We start from the raw sequence: 17927 nt of genomic DNA, 5'->3' as shown, positions 1-17927 counted from the left end.
AATAAAATAAAATCAAATAAAAATAAAATAAATAATTAAAGGTAATCTCCCCGAAAATCGAGGGATTTCCTGCAAGACTTTTAATACCTAATAGAAACATTCCTATTTCTCTAAGTTTTGTTATCCTAAAACCTAGAATGCCTTATTGGGAAATGTCTTGAGATTATTTTTATATTCCTATGCCAAACCTTTTACATCCTTTGAAAACGATTTTCTCTCCAAACTTTCCTCCGGAATGTTGAGGTTACTCTTCGGAGGAAGAATCAAGTGGAAGTAAGGTATTGATCTTGGGATCATTGTGTCAAAGAAGGTTGACCGTCGGAAATCGATGTTGAGGACGTTGTGGGATCGTTGGCACGTCCACGGAATCGGGGAGGCGGAAACTAGGGTTTCGTCGCTTGTCGGGTAAGGAAGGCAAGGTTTTTGGAATCGGGTCAAGTCGCAAACGCACGTCCAACAGCTTCGCACGCGTACACAATGCGGCTCGGCTCGCACGTGTACAAAATCGACTCGGTTCCATCAATTCCCGCATTTTGGCTTGGCGGCTTAGTTGGTCGGCTCGGCAGCTCGGCTTATCGGCTCAGTATAACTATAATATATCGATTCTAAGGTATTTGGCCCTTTCAAAGCCGTTTCTGCCCTTAGTTTTACCATCCGAGGTCAATATGGTTCCTAACCGTTAAAGACAGATTGGGTCGGGAGTTTATTTTGATGAATGGCATGAGATTTAGCTAGGGTTTGTTATGAAAGGTTCCCAAGTTTTTATGTGGTTATTATAGGACGTATTTAACCGTTGGGATTAGCTTGTTGTGAGTGACTTCGGCCAAGGCCATCAAGGTAAGTGACCTTACTGTTGGAGCTAGTTCACCACGTGTTGTATGATGGTGCGTGCCCTGTGGCCCCTGCATGCACCATGTTTTATTATGTGATATGACTATATGATGTATGAATTATGTGACTGTTTGTGCTATGAAACGTAATGGGTTATGTTGACCGTTGACTGTTTATGTTATGTGAAGTTATGAATGATATGTTTGTAATATATGCCATGAAAATGTTGATCGATGTCATCGATACACGTAGTATTATCGAGTTATGTCATGAGATGTTTATGCAACTGGAATGTACTTTCATGTTATGTAATATGTCATGTAATGTAAGTCATGTGAGATGCCATGTGATGTAAGAAACGTAAATGTGATGTTAGCACTGCTTATGTAATGCCATGTTAGATATGTTAAGAGACCTCATGCATATATATGTATGTCACGTGCATCGAGATTCTTCCTCTTTATGTTACGAAAGAATGAAATACGATATTTATGTTCGCCATGATATCATGCGGGTCCTTTTCTGTTCTGTGGTGTCCGGCAACGTGTAATACGTTGTGCCCGACAAAGCCAGGCCCAGGGGGTACGTATATGAGCCCGCCTGGTGGGTCCATGTACACGTACATGGGCCATGTGTGAAGGAGTACCACACATCCAACCCTACCTGGAATAGAAAAGCGCCCAAGGCTATGTAAAGTTTATGAAAAGTTAGGTCCCTCTCATATGTTGCATGTGTTTGCATTCCTAACCCCAACCGTGGGGTGACTTACTGAGTATTTCATAAAATACTCAAGCCACGTGCTACCTACATTTTTCAGGTAAAGGCAAGGCGCCAATGTACGGTTGACGGCGAAGCTGAGGACACCATGGAAGTTGGAGAGGGGATATTTTTAGGAGTTTATTTAAATTATAGCATTAAGTATTGTTTTATTTAGATTTATTTTGAATTCAGTTATTGAAGGTTTGTTTTCGGAGATAGGTTTGTTTTGGATTTATGAATCTTTATGAAAGACTATGTTGTGTTTTTTTTCCAAGGTTATTTATGATGAGCTTCCGTGTAATGAATTATGTATGCATGGGTGACGTCACTAATTAGGTTTAGGAAATTAGGGACGTTACACCGATGTTGCTTGCTTTCATACATGCCTCAGGTGGTGTTTGGAGCTATAATTTGTGGCAGGCCTTTCACCATATTTTTGTGTTTCAAGGTGCACAAGCCTTTGTAGCCGAGATGACCATAACGATGGTGCCAAAGTGTTGACTGATCCGTATTTGAAACTTGAAGACATTTTCCTTCATTTGTTGTGGTAGATGGTTTAGTACGCAAAATAAACAGCTGATTTGCGCTCATAATTGACTCTATTTTCCCTTTTTGTAGATTATAAATGCTACATACACTATCTTTAAACAACATTACTACTCCTTCTTCTTGTAGTTGTCCAACGCTCAAGAGATTACTTTTGACTTCAGGTACCCAATACACATTACTAATAGTGCAACCAACCCCATGCAAAGTTAATTTCACTACACCCTTTCCCATAACTTTCATACTTGTAAGGTGGAAAAATGTCTTGTCTAAGCTTGAAAACATATCTTCACTTGCATACATATGGTTTGAGCAACCAGAATCTAAGAACCAAGCATCGCTCCTTTTTTGCTTCATGTATGTCTTTCCATATGAGCCATGAACAGCATTTCATCCTCTTCTTCCCGCTCTGCATAATTCAATTTCTTATTCATCTTTGGACATTCATATTGAAAATGACCTAAGTCATGACACTTATAACATTCAACAGTTGCTTTGTTGAAAGTTGATCTTCCTCTTCCGCGTCCTCTGTCCCTGTAAGTTCCTCTTCTTCTGTTACTTATTTCCATTCGTCCTTCAAGTTTTAGAACTTGCTCCTCTCCATTAATGCTAGATCTTCGAAATTTTTGTTCATACACCACTAATAAACTTTGTAATTCATTAATGAACATATCAGTATCTTTGGATTCCTCAATGGATACTACAACATAAGTAAATTTTTCAATCAGGGTACGAAAGTTTTTTCTACAATTTTATTGTCTGGCATATCTTCTTCATTGCTTCTCATCTTGTTGGAGATTACCATCACTCTTGCAAAATAATCTGTGATACTTTCATTCTTCTTCATCTCTACGATCTCAAATTCTCTCCTTAGTGCATCAAGAAGAGATTTCTTCACTCTTGGGTTTCTACCAAATTTTCGCTTCATTGAGTCCCAAACAATCTTGGCGTGTTCAAGATTTGTTCAAAGACAGTACGACCAATTGCCTGGAATAGGTAATGTTTTACTTGGTGACTTTTTAGTGATTTTTGAGTCTAGCATCATCAAGGTGATCTTTTTGTGCCTCAGTAACATTGTTACTTCCTCTCGTTTTGAAAAACCAATTTCTGCCACACTCCATAGACTCTCTACTGAGCAAATTTTCCATCATCTCACTCCAATGATCATAGTGACCATCGAAGGAGGGATTTTCGTTAAAGTTTTATCTTCACTCATACTCTCCCTCTATTTGATCACTCAAATTTACTCCAATGATCACAGTGACCATTGAAGCGAGAGATCTTTGTTAAAGTTTTATCTTCACTCATAATCTACCTATTTAATCACTCAAAAATTGCAACTTAATACCAATGGTTAGGTTTTGACACAAGAAGAACTAAGCCCAAAACATAAACCATTGAAGTTTGGAGTGAGGATATTATTGAATGCTTTTATAGTTTTACAAATAGCCAGAAGTAGAACTAACTACCATCAAACAAACGTGATCAACCCATTTAGAAAAATATTTGAACTAAATACCTAAAAATACTCTATTATTTTGGCATAATCAACAATTCTTCTAACACAAGCACGACAAGGTTTTGTAGAGAATTTAATTGTTGTAGAGAATTTAATTGTTGGACGAGTTGAAGCTAGTAAATGAAAAATTGGCCAAAACTTTTCCCATATTTGTGGTAAGTTTCGTTTAGTTTAATTCTAAATAAAATTAAAGTTCATCCTAATGTTTATACCAGGCCAATAAAGTGTTCATTCTCAACAATATCTTTAAAATATTCGGTTAAGATCTTTTCGAATAAAGATCATATACTCATTCAACACATCATCATAATTATTTAATTTATTCTTTATATTCAAACATCACATTATCAAACAAAAAAAAATCAATTTTTATAAATTTTAAGACTAAATTTATTAAAAATAGATATCTTTAAAAATCAATAGTCTTCCAATATGAATAATAAATGTGATTAATGCACAATATCGACTCATAAATAACTTTAGAAAAAAATTGTAACTTAACAAAAAGAAAAACGGTTCTAGTTCTATAAATTATTAACAAACAAAATATTATATTTAAACAACGTTTCATACAAAAATCAAATATAATTGTATCAAGTATTATTACAAAATGGTTATTTTTTTAAAAAAGGGAATAAAGTGTTTTTTTTTAATATAAATAATTAATATATATATTATTTTCTATTAAAAATTTGTTAATTATTTTTCAACCATGAAAAAACACATATAAACGAAAAGTAAAACTCATCAAAATGTCTTTTCATTTCTTTTACTCCATCCTAAACGAAAAATAATGTAAAGGACTTTTTATTTTTTATAATTTATTTTTAGTTTTATATAAAAAAAAAATAAATTACATAGAGAAAAAACATTCATCCATCACAATTTTAGCCTAAAAAAATGTAATGAATAATAATAAAAAAAATTAGTTACCTTTGGTCGAACAAAAAAAAATTATATATTGTTCTTGATTTTAAAATTTTAATTAAAAGAACATATCAAATTCTCAGGAGAGGATAGATTATTATAAAAGCTAAAAAAAAGTCTTTAGGAATCGAACAAAAAAAATTATATATTGTTCTTGATTTTAAAATTTTAATTAAAGGAACATATCAATTCTGAGAGGATAGATTATTATAAAAGCTAAAAAAAGTCCTTACGATCCAAGCAAACATCACTCTTAACACTATTCAAGGAGTGTAGTCTGAAAATTTACATGCAAGGCTTCTAACGTTGCAAGCGATGTAGTCTAATCTTGCATCCAGGGCTGGCCTACAACCTCAATACCTATGCCCAAGGCTTCATACGTTACATGCGGCTTAGTCTAAATACCTATGCTCAAGACTTCATACGTTCCAACCAGCATAGTCGGAAAACTTACATCTCTAAGACTTATTACATTCCATCTCGGGACCATGACACATGAATAGGGTATTATCTATTTTCTTAGACTTGGACGAATATGGTGTTTACTTTTAATATTTATTTATTTCATTTAATATTTCGTTGTGTCGTTTTAAAAATATTTTCGAACAAGTAATTCTATGTCAGTGTTTTAAGATGAAATTTATGTTTTATGATAAAGTTAAAACACTTATTTCTGTACAGAATGACTACGTTAGGATGATATTAGCGACTCTAGATAAGTAGAAATCTAGGGTCGTTACAAACGTACTTTTGACCGAACTGTAATTATGAACAACTCGTGAAGAATTGTTATTTATAATGAAAATATTAATGGACATAACATATTGCATAAAAGTGTAACTCCATATCTACTTAGGGTGATTTATAGTTAATGAATGAAAATTAATTCATCTAACAGTTTAATTAATTAATTTTGTTTTATGAGAACTCATAATCCATAGGTGTATAAAATCTCATTACTAGCGCTAAAAAAAATCAATTTAATTAAAAATTTTGAAATTAATAATTAATATATTAAATATAGAGAAGAAAATATATTTAATTTAAAGTAAAAATATATATTTAATTTGAATTCTTCCGATTAGTATTTAATATTTTAGATAATTAAATATAAAAGAAGAAAAATATATTTATTGTATTTAATATATTAAATATTTAAATAATTAATATATATATATATTTAAAACTCCAATGATATTTATTGTAAGATATGTACGGTTTAGTTTAATTCTAAATAAAATTAAAGTTGATCTTAATACTTATACTATACGATTAAAGCATTCGTCGTCAACAATATCTCCAAAATATTCTTTTGAGATAATTTCAAATAAATATCATATACTCATTCAACACATCATCATATTTATTTAATTTATTCTTTATATTAAATATATTTTAATAAACGAGATCTTTCTATTTAATTTTAAAAAAGTATCAAAAATCACATTGTCAAAAAAAAAAAAATCTTAATATATGATCAACTTTTATAAATTTTTAAGACTAAATTTATTAAAAATAGGTTTGTTGAAAAATCGATAGTCTAAATAAAACTTAAGTGTTCGAATATGAATAAATAAATGTGATTAATGTACAATATCGACGAATAAATAATTATAGAAAAAAAATTATAACTTTCAAAAAAATAACGGTTCTAATTTTATCTTTTTCATATGTCAAATAGAGTTTTTATTTAATATATATTTTATAATTTATTAACGAACAAAATATTATATTTAATTAATGTTTCATACAAAAATGAGATATAATCGTAAAGTATTATTTGAAAGTAATCTTAAAAAAATAAAATGGAATAAAGTGTTTTCTTGTATTTATAAATAATTAAAATATTTGTAATTTTTTATTTCAAAACACAAATATAAATGAAAAGTAAAATATATCTTTTAAAAGAATTAAAATGTCTTTTCATTTCTTTTACTTTTCTCTTACTGCATCATAAACCGAAAATAATATAAACACTCGAACCTTCCTTTTAAGGCATAAATAGTTTATATTCTAAATTTAATTTGTGGACTTTTTATTTTTTATAATTTATTCTTATATTTATATAAAAATAAATTTCATAGACAAAATGCATCCACCCATACAAAATAATTAAAATAACCGTTTGATTAATTCATTTTCATACAGTAGTAAAATCCTTTGAAACACTTAAAATAGAGTGTTGGTGGTCGAAAAAGCAGGTTGAGCAATTACAAGAACATCCATCTAGTTATAGCACAACCAAAGTAGCAAATACAACGACAACCACTAGAGACTAACAATTTTTTTAAAAAAATTAGATACATTATTTAATATATTTTTAACAATATTAAGAATTAGTTACGTATTGGGAATCAATGACGATTATCATTAAAAAAAAAAATTATATATATTTTTCTTGATTTTAAAATTTAAATTAAAAAGAATATATCAAAAAGAAGAGATTATTATGGAAGCTAAAAAAATTCCTTGCTTTTGTATAAAATAGTTAAAAAAAATAAAAAATAAAAAAAATAAAAAAGTGAAAATAACAAATGTGCATAACTTGGGTTCAAAATGTTGTAGCAAAGGAGGGGTTATATATATCCGTTCTTCCCTCTCACATTAACTCATATCTAAGTTCAGTTCATAAAAAATAGAGCGCTATAATGGACAACAAAGAGAAGGAAGCGAGAGAGAAATTAGGAGGAGAAGTGAAGCTTGGTCATTGCTTGGATGTTATTTTGAAGAATGCTGACGTAGCACTGCACTATCCCTCCTTCGTTAAGCTTTATGACCAACTTGTTGCTGGGATCCTCTTGAACAAGGGAGCTATAGTAAGTGCAACTATATATATATATATATTAATTTCAACTTCACCTTTGTATATCATAAACATATTAAATCAAAATATTTGCTTTCTTTTCTTTTTACGCAGAAGTACATCTTTGATAAGAAGTTAAACAGCCATTGGTACTTTATATTTGCGAGAGCTCTCTCAATCGCCTGGATTGAAGATAAAAGATACTGGAAATGGGGATCCTGGTATAATTTTTAACTAATTTCTCAACGGAAAAAAATGATAAAAAGTTGATTTCTTGATCACTCACTCGGGCGTCTAAAAACTTGCAGTGGCAATAGCGAAGTTGCAGAACTTATTGAAGTATCTTGGCTGAACATTCGTGGAAAGATCAATGAGTCTATGCTCTCACCAAATATTGTGTATGAAGTAGCACTTCAGGTACAACTAAATGATAGAGCCTCTGGATGGGATGCTCCTCTGAACATTGAATTGAAGAAGCCAGATGGGAGCAAGATAGTGCGCCAGGAATGCCTGTCGGGGAAGCCACGAAACCAGTGGTTTGAGATTGTTGTTGAGTACAAGGTAGGTAACCCTGGCTGTGGAAGTAGTGGTGAGATCGAGTTTTCCTTTTTTGAACATGGAGGGCATTGGAAGAGAGGGCTGCTCGTGAAAGGTGTTCGGATTGGAGCAAAGGGATGTGGTTGCTCATGATCAAAATAGTCTTGGCGTACACAATCTCTCTTTCTCAAACTCAAAGTACACTTATTTTGATGTTGAGGAACGAGAGTTTGTGTTATAATCAAATATGAAAGAATGTACTAGTATGAAACAATAAATAATAGACCTTTTGTTTACGGGCAAGATGGTTAAGTTTTAAACCCTTTTTGTTTCAGATATAATAAAATATAAGTATGAACTAAATATAAAAATAAATAAATAAATATAAAAGTTTGGCTTCCAAATTCTCTTAATCGAAAAAATATCCAAATCTTCACTCATTTTATTAGCTTGATCTAGACCTTCTTTGCCCTCCGCTTCTTCATGAGAATTTCTCTAAATATTGAGGTTAAGCTAAAGGGGTAAAATGACCCTGTTGTAAAGCTCTATATAAGCTCAATTTTGAGGAACAAATTCAGCTTAATAAGTCTGTAAGGACGTGCTTCTTGACACATTTGTTATGTAAATATCGGTACTCGACTCTAAAAAGGACGGGCAAATTTTTTGCGAAATAAAATAAAATAAAATAAAGAGAATTTAAAACATAGTAGACATTATAATTATATTATATCACAATAAAGTTCATACATTATTGGGAGAACTTGACATACAACTTGTTCTCTCCTAGGGTTGTTAGGACTTTTCGGAGGTGTTCTTGGTCCATTTTCAAGTATTCTAGGATGTCATCTATGAACACAATAACAAAGTGTCTAGACAGTCCTTGAACACTCAGTTCATTAATTTCATAAACACAATTGGAGCGTTGGTGAGACCAAACGACATCACCACAAACTCAGAGGTGTTCTTGGTCCATTTTCGAGTATACTAGGATGTCGTCTATGAACACAATAACGAACGTGTCTAGACAGTCCTTGAACACTCCGTTCATTAATTCCACAAACACAGTTGGAGCATTGGTGAGGCCAAACGACATCACCACAAACTCGTAAAGACCGTATCTTGTTCTAAACACCGTTTTTGGTACATCCCCTTCTTTAATCTTGATTTGATGGTACCCTGACCGAAGGTCTATCTTGTAGAATACCGTCGCCTCCCTAAGTTGGTCAAATAGGTCTTCTATGTGAGGGAGGAGGTACTTGTTCTTTATTGTCCTCTTATTTAGTTCTCCGTAATCGATGCACAGGCGCATCGATCCATCCTTCTTTTTGACAAACAACACCGGCGCACCCCAAGGGGATACGCAAGGTCAGATGAAGCCTTTATCCAGTAGGTCTTGTAACTGTGCCTTAAGTTCTTTCAACTCTGTTGCCGCCATGCGATAGAGTGCTTTGGAAATAAGCCCAGTTCCAGGCTCGAGTTCTATGACAAATTCTACCGCTTGGGAAGGGAGTATTCCTGGTAGGTCTTGCGAAAAACTTTTAGAAATTCGTTCACTACTAGTACAGTGTCTAGGTTCTTTTCCTTTTCTCTTACATCTATAACACATGCTAATATCGCCAAACCCCCTGGTTGAACTAGTCAGTTAGCTCATCATTGAGACTACCTTTGGGTAGTCTCAATGCATGTACCCTTAAACTTAAAGTTGGGTCCCGATAGCGGTGAAATTATCACTTCCTTTTTACGAAAGTCTATACCAGCGTGGTTTTCAGCTAACCAATCTATGCCTAGTATTACATAGAAGTCTATCATGCTAACTACTTGTCAGGGCTACGCTTCGAGTTTGATCGGTTATGTATTGAGATATAATATCTAGAGTATATATTATTTATAGAATATATCTTAGATATTATATCATAATATTCTTTATTTATGATTTGATGGACAGTATTTAATTATTTTATATTTTCCTCATTTGTACTTTTTGTATCCTATTTAAAGGATATCAATCTCAATGATAATACATACCTTCCCAATTATATTTTCTATCTCATTCTTAACATGGTATCAGAACACCGATCTTGGTATTCTTAAATATCAAATTTTCTCTATGGCGGAACCAGCCAAATACAGCTTCAAAAATTCGGATGTTGATTCAACACATCCTTATTATATTCACCATTCTGATCAGCCAGGATATTCACTTGTTCCAATCAAATTAAATGGAACAAATTATCAATCGTGGAGTAAATCAGTTATGCATGCTCTCATTGCCAAAAAGAAAATTGGCTTCATTGATGGCACAATTGAAGAACCGTCTCAAGATGCAAATTCAATCGAATTTGAACAATGGAATCAGTGCAACAGTATGATAATATCTTGGTTAACTCATTCAGTTGAAGCAGATATCGCTGAGGGTATTATTTATGCCAAGACAGCTCGTCAAGTGTGGGTTGATCTTCACGATCAATTCTCACAAAAGAATGGTCCAACAATTTTTCAGATACAAAGGTCTATAGGAATGATGTCAAAGGGAACCATGACACTGTTAGTATATTTCACAAAGCTCAAAGCACTATGGGATGAATTGGAAGCATACCGCACGCCATTTACCTGTAATCAACGTCAAATACATATTGATCAACGCGAAGAAGACAAGTTGATGCAACTACTCATGGGACTCAATGAATCTTATAAAACGGTGAGATCTAACATATTGACGATGACTCCATTACCTAATGTGAGGCAAGCCTATTCATTACTTGTACAAGAAGAGATGCAGTGTCAGGTGACTTCTGAACCTACTGAGAATTTCTCGATTGCATCAGCAGTGCAGAAGAAAACAACATATTCAAAACTCGCGAAGGATAAATCATGTGAACACTGCAATAAAAGTGGTCATACAATTGATGAGTGTCGATTCCTTAAGTTTCACTGTAAATTTTGTGATAGAATGGGACATACAGAATATCAATGTCAACAGAAAAATAATTCTAGAAGGGCAGTACGATTCAATCAACGCAACAATCGAGGATATCGATCATCTGCAAATATGGCCGATGTTTCTCAGTTGAATACAGAAGAACAGTCACCTAATTCCATCCCAAAATTTTCTTCTAGGCAATTACAACAGATTATACAAGCCTTATCTGCACTCAATCATCGTCCTTTTGGTAATTCTGATAATAACATCAATGTTGCAGGTTTGTTTCCAGTATCTGCATTTTCTATTAACTCTACGAGTTCTAATCCATGGATTCTCGATAGTGGAGCTACAGATCATATAGTATCCAAAGCTTCTGTTATGACTAAACCAAAGGCTACCACCATATCTACAATAAATTGTCCTAATGGGGACAGCACATGTGTCACATACCGGTAATGTTTCTTTTAATCCTGACCTTAAATTAAACAATGTTTTATGTGTGCCTTCATTCAACTTAAACCTAATGTCCATCAGCAAACTTACCAATGACTTGAAATGTTATGTGACCTTTTATCCTGATTCTTGTGTTATGCAGGACTTGGCTACGGAGAAGATGATTGGCTCGGGTAAACAATCCGGAGGTCTCTATCATATTTCTTCATCTCCAATCAAGTCTTCAGCAAATCAAGTATCTCAGTCATCTAATTTGTGGCATTTACGCCTAGGTCATCCTTCTCCTTCTCGTTTGTAGAGTGCTTCAAAGGGTGTCTTGTTAGGTAACAATGGTGATGGTGTTCTGTTTATAAGATAAACAGCCGTTAAAATGCATTCTCCCCAAAAATTGAGTGGAACCTGTGACTGAAAAAGAAGAGACCTAGCTACATTTAGGATATGACGATGCTTACGTTCTACGACTCCATTTTGTTGTGGAGTATAGACACAGGTGCGCTAAAATTCAATGCCACAAGAAGTAAAAAATGGTTCCAAAGATAAGAACTCAGTCCCATTGTCTGATCTAACTATCTTGATAGTAGTATGAAATTGAGTTTGAACGAATTTAACAAAGTTTACTAACAAATGGTGTACTTCTGATTTGTGTTGCATAAAAAAAACCCAAGTACATCGGGTAAAATCATCAACAACAGTGAGAAAAAAACGCAAACCAGAATGGGTTGGAATTTTATGTGGTCCCCAAACATCACAATGTAACAGATCAAAGGCAGAATAGGTTGTTATTGAACTTTTTGGGAAAGACAACCTAGTTTGTTTTGCTAATGGGCAAATACTACAATTATGAGAAAGAGTGGCATTATTAAGATGCAATTGATCAGCTAGAAATTTAAAACGAGAAGGAGAAGGATATCCTTGTGGTCACAAAGGTTACAAGTTGTATGACATGCAATCTAAAAACAATTTTATTAGTCGTGATGTTAAATTTGTGAAGATGATTTTCCTTTTTCATCAGCTTCACAGACTTTAACATTAGCTCCTTCAACTCCCATTTTACCATTTCATGATCCACCCTACTCAAACATCCATTATGATCCTTCGCCGTCTCCTCCGCCTCCTATTCCTTCTCCAAATTCACCAGTTCCAGATTCACCAGATTCACCCACTAAATTTGATCTTATCCCACCTGATACATCAGTTCCACTCTGACGTTCTACTCGTACCAAACAACCTCCAGCTTATTATAATGATTACGAGATGTCTTCGGGAGCCAATCATTTAACCTCTAGCTCAAGTCCCAACACTGGCACCAGGTATCCCCTTCATCATTACCTTTCATTCTCTCGTTTTTCTCCTACTCAACGTGCCTTTCTAGCTTTTATTACAGCCCAGACAGAACCTAAAACCTATGATGAGGCAATTGGCAATCCACTATGGCAACAAGCTATGAATGATGAAATTGCAGCTTTGGAACATAATCATACTTGGTCTCTCGTTCCTCTACCACCTGGCCATAAACCTATTGGTTGTCGTTGGGTGTACAAGATTAAATACAACTCTGATAGTTTTGTTGAACGTTATAAAGCTCGACTGGTAGCAAAGGGATACACTCAGGTTGAAGGTGTTGATTACAAAGAGACATTTTCTCCTACAGCGAAACTTACTACACTTCGTTGCTTACTCACTATTGCCGCTGCTCGAAACTGGTTCACTCATCAGTTAGATGTTCAAAATGCCTTTCTCCATGGTAATCTAGACGAGGAAGTCTATATGTCTTTACCGCTAGGTATTCGCCAACAGGGGGAGAATACAGTATGTCGGCTCCATAAATCTCTTTATGGTTTAAAACAGGCTTCTCGCAATTGGTTCTCCATATTCTCTACCACTATACAAAATGCAGGCTACACTCAATCCAAAGCAGATTACTCTTTATTTACTAAGAGTAAAGGTACTTCTTTCACTGCAGCTCTTATCTATGTTGATGATATTCTGTTGACAGGCAATGATCTCAAAGAAATTCAACATCTCAAGACTAGTTTACTCGAGAAATTTCTTATCAAAGATTTAGGGAATTTGAAATATTTCCTTGGTACTGAATTTTCTAGGTCTAGAAAAGAAATCTTTATGTCTCAAAGGAAGTATGCTCTAGACATTCTTCTTGACACAGGTCTTACAGGAGCACATCCAGAAAAATTTCCTATGGAGCAAAATCTGAAACTTTCTTCAACAGAAGGAGAAAAGTTGAATGATCCAAGTAAATACAGACGGTTGGTTGGCAGATTAATATATTTAACCGTTACTAGGCCTGACATAGTGTATTCAGTTCGTATGCTTAGTCAATTTATGCATGAACCAAGAAAACTACATTGGGAGGCAGCTCTTCGAGTTCTGAGATACATCAAAGGTACTCCTGGCCAAGGACTTCTACTACCATCTGAAAATAACTTGTACTGGGGTGGTTGTCGAACTTCCAGACGGTCTATTTTTGGGTTCTGCATTTTCCTTGGAAATTCAATTATTTCTTGGAAGTCAAAAAAACAAACCAATGTGTCCAGATCATCAGCAGAAGCCGAGTATCGAGCTATGGCAAATACTTGTTTAGAGTTAACTTGGTTAAGATACATTCTCCAAGACTTGAAAATTTCACTATCCGAACCAGCATTATTGTACTGTGATAATCAAGCAGCATTACACATAGCAGCCAATCCAGTTTTTCACGAACGTACGAAACACATTGAAATAATTGTCATATAGTTCGAGAAAAATTACAAGCTGGAATCATCAAACCGTGTTATGTTTCGACTAAAATGCAATTGGCAGATATTTTCACTAAAGCTTTGGGAAGACATCAATTTTATTTTTTGAAAGACAAGTTGGGTGTGATTGACATACACTCTCCAACTTGAGGGGGAGTATTGAGATATAATATCTAGAGTATATATTATTTATAGAATATATCTTAGATATTATATCATAATATTCTTTATTTATGATTTGATTTACCGTATTTAATTATTTTATATTTTCCTCATTTGTACTCTTTGTATCCTATTTAAAGGATATCAATCTCAATGATAATACATACCTTCCCAATTATATTTTCTATCTCATTCTTCACATTATGGTTACTTGGTCATCTTTTACTCTATCCTTAGCTACTAAGTCTCCCTCCACGGGGATACTCACACACAATACATGCAATAAGGGGTTCTAGTTCGAATCCTGCTTGTGTAACAAAAGGAAAAGATATAAAAGAGTGTGTAGAACAAAAATCAAATATAGTAAAAGCATAATGACTTAAAATGGGTAGTGTACCTATCACCAAAGTGTCGGACCTCCTAATGTCTCCACTCGTGGGACGCATTTGAGCACGAGTTTGCATTCGTTGCAGGTGTGCCACGTGGCACAATAGGAGACCGACATCTATGCAGACAACTTCAGGTCGAGGTGCGGGTCTCGCGCGGGTGTGCGAGTCGTGAATTGTGGGTAGCAGGTCACGACTGTTGCAGGTCGCGTAGGCTGGCTATGTGGATTGAGCCGAAACGTTCGATTTGGGCCTCGAGAATTCAATGGTCAGTAGGCTACAGGCGCGTGTTCTCGGGCTGAAGTTTTGTAGCAGTTTGGGCAACTGAGTAGATTGGGCCAAGGCGTTTGGGGGTTGCAGGCGTTTGGATACCCAATACGAATTTGAACTGAAGTCCACGGACTTCGTCTTCTCCACCCGGTTCACGCGATTTTTCTGACAAAATTTCTCTCTCTCTCTCTCTCTCTTCCTCTTTTTTTTTTTTTTTATATTTGTTGCCGTTACACCCATTGAGCGTAGATATGAGTCAAGGTTGACACTGCAACTTCATAAACCGATCTTGAAAGAGGTAGGGACTATGCACATAGGTGGTTTAGTATGAGTACTTCTATTGATTTTAGACATGAGTCAAGATCGACGCTGTGACGTCATAAACTAGTCTCGATGAAGGACTAAGGACTACACGGGTAGATGATCAATAAGGAATCAATTGATACTTCGTATAGACCAAAGAAAGCCGTTAGAACCTACTCGGAGAAGGAAGCGATGAGAGTCTACAAATATATTGCTTACTAAGTATATTTTTAAGAGAGTATGTTATGACAAGGATAGTGATTTTAGATAAATAGTATGCGTTGTTTTGATCAATTAAAAGTTGATAGGTGGCTTTTCACGCTTCAAAATGTTTTATTTTAAATTTCTACATATATTATTAAAGACATGCATACACTGGCGTCTTTAGCGTCTTTGGCGTCTTTGATGTTGGCAAGAAAAATTAGGGTGTTACATAATAAATGTAAGTGGTTAATTTTTTGAATAAGTAAATATTGTTCCTATGCATAAATGATCATAAATGAGGTAATAAATGTCCTCAAATTGTGTTTTGGTTAAAAAAATATTGCTACTCTACATAAATGAGATAATATGTACTTACATAGTGGTAAAAAAAAAATATATTGTTCTTACCAGTAGTGTTTGGAGTAAAAAAGTATTGTACTCCAAATAAATAGGGTAATAAATGTAAGCAAATAAGCGGGGTTGTATTAAATGATAATGAAAAAATAGAAAAATGTTGGAACCTCATGCATCATTATGTGTTCATGCATCGGGGGATAACCCTATTCCTTCACGATAGTACGGACGCATACGCTACGAGGTATGGAAACAATCATTATGGTTACTAGAGGATGCTCGCCCGACCAGAAAGGAGGTTAGGAGGTGGGCGAATCAACTCGTGGGTCCATACTCGCACGTTTGGACCGTGTACAGGAAAATTAAGTACACATCTAAGTTGTCTATTAAAAAAGCCACCGCATGAAAATAGACTGACATGATGGGTTCCACTCATGAATTGTATGGTGGTCACTTACTGAGTATTTTTTAAAATACTCAAGCCACATGCTACTTGTATTTCATATAAAAGCAACCCATCCCTATACGGCCGACGACGACATCGCATCTCGAGACCGTGACACATGCATATAGTAGCTGCATTTATTTTCTTAGACTTAGGTTAGAATAGTTAAACTTTTAATGTTTATTTATTTCATTTAGTATTTCGTTATGTCGTTTTTAAAATATTTTCGAACAAGTAAGTCCATGTCAGTGTTTTAAGATGAAGTTTATGTTTTATGATAAAATTTAAACACTTATTTCTACACAAAATGATTATGTTATGATGATGGTAGCGACTCTAGGTAAGTAGAAATCTATGGTCATTACAAACGGACTTTTGACCCAGCTGGAATAAGAACAACTCGTAAAGAATCACTTATTTATAATGAATATATTAATGGACATAACATACTATACGGTGCATAAAAGTGCAATTCCATATCTACTTAGGGTAATTTATAGTCAATGAATGAAAATTGATTAATTAAAGAGTTTAATTAATTAATTTTGTAGAATCCATTTAACTAAAATATGTTTTTGAATGGTTGAAATTAATAATAAATATATAAGGTATATTAAATATAAGTAAGTTAATATTTAATATATTAAATATCTTAAATATGAAGAGAGAAAAATATATTTAATTTGAATTCTTCACATTAGTATTTAATATTTTAAATATAAAAGAAGAAAAATATATTTAATTTAAATGCTTCCACTTCATATTTAATATATATTTAATATATTAGATATTTTAAATATAGAAGAGAAAAATATTTTTATTGTATTTGATATATTAAATATTTAAATAATTAAATTTAAATGAGATTTAAATTAGTTAAATATATATTTGGATAGATATGACATATAAATATAATTTAAATAAGTTATTATTGAATAGCTCCTAAATAGAAATTTACCACAAATACAAAAAAAAAAAAAAAAAAAAACAAATCTTCTAAATAGATGTTGGAAAATATTTAAACTAAATACCTAATAATACTCGGACTATTTTGACATAATCAAATTCTTTTAACAATCCCTCCTTCAACTTATTTTTATTTGTCAAGAATTAGTTAAAGGTAAGAAAAACTCTGCACTAAGTTCTTCACACAACTTCCGAAATGCTTTTAATTTTTAGAGGCTTTGTCAACAAATCATCAAGTTGATTTCCCGTACCACACAATAATAAATTAACAGTTCCTTCTTTTGTAAGATCTCTACAAAAGTTAAATCGTTTTTATGTGTTTAGAACAGAACTGGATTTTTGGATAGCTTAATAGTTGAAGTATTATCACACATTAGCTTTGTTCCTTCTATTTGAGAGTGACCAATCTCTTTGAGTATCCTCCTCATCCAAACAACTTGACATGCACAGGGAGAGTGACCAATCCCTTTGAGTATCCTCCTCATCCAAACAACTTGACATGCACAGGAACAAACTCAGCTTCTGTGGTTGATAAGGTGACTATAGGCTGCTTACGAGAAGACCAAGTTATTGCTCCTCCACTCGTCATAAACACATAGCTTGAAGTATTCTTGCTATCTTCCATGTCTTCGACATAATCACTATCAGTAAATCCAATTGAAGAAGTATTCTTGCTATCTTCCATGTCTTCGACATAGTCACTATTTCCCTTCTTCGTTTTCATCAATTGGTTCAATTGTTTCAACAACTCGTTCAATTGTTTCAGCAACCGGTTTAGTCGTTTCT

General features: G+C 33.7%; 2 protein-coding genes across 2 annotated transcripts; both read left to right on the top strand.

Moving 5' to 3' along the window:
* The first annotated feature begins 7187 nt into the window (after positions 1-7187).
* Positions 7188-8242, top strand: LOC111782466 (lectin). Its single transcript, XM_023663219.2, has 3 exons — positions 7188-7398; positions 7500-7606; positions 7694-8242. Exons 1-3 carry the CDS (start codon positions 7231-7233, stop codon positions 8073-8075), a joined length of 657 nt encoding a protein of 218 aa, XP_023518987.2. The 5' UTR covers positions 7188-7230; the 3' UTR covers positions 8076-8242.
* A 1787-nt stretch (positions 8243-10029) lies between these two features.
* Positions 10030-12504, top strand: LOC147786392 (uncharacterized). Its single transcript, XM_087120741.1, has 3 exons — positions 10030-11297; positions 11380-11471; positions 12311-12504. The coding sequence occupies exons 1-3, from the start codon at positions 10030-10032 to the stop codon at positions 12502-12504; spliced, it is 1554 nt and encodes a 517-aa protein (XP_086976867.1).
* The last annotated feature ends 5423 nt before the right edge of the window (positions 12505-17927 follow it).

This window comes from Cucurbita pepo, chromosome 20, assembly GCF_057944985.1.
Source record: "Cucurbita pepo subsp. pepo isolate OVF chromosome 20, ASM5794498v1, whole genome shotgun sequence".
NCBI lineage: Eukaryota > Viridiplantae > Streptophyta > Magnoliopsida > Cucurbitales > Cucurbitaceae > Cucurbita > Cucurbita pepo.
This window is presented reverse-complemented; position numbering and strand designations above follow the sequence as displayed.

Coding starts and splice junctions, on each gene's coding strand:
- LOC111782466 (XM_023663219.2), top strand. CDS start 7,231: ATGGACAACAAAGAGAAGGAAGCGAGAGAGAAATTAGGAGGAGAAGTG. Junction 7,399..7,499: donor TCTTGAACAAGGGAGCTATA/GTAAGTGCAACT, acceptor CTTTTTACGCAG/AAGTACATCTTTGATAAGAA. Junction 7,607..7,693: donor TACTGGAAATGGGGATCCTG/GTATAATTTTTA, acceptor AAAAACTTGCAG/TGGCAATAGCGAAGTTGCAG.
- LOC147786392 (XM_087120741.1), top strand. CDS start 10,030: ATGGCGGAACCAGCCAAATACAGCTTCAAAAATTCGGATGTTGATTCA. Junction 11,298..11,379: donor AGCACATGTGTCACATACCG/GTAATGTTTCTT, acceptor AATGTCCATCAG/CAAACTTACCAATGACTTGA. Junction 11,472..12,310: donor GGAGAAGATGATTGGCTCGG/GTAAACAATCCG, acceptor CTTTTTCATCAG/CTTCACAGACTTTAACATTA.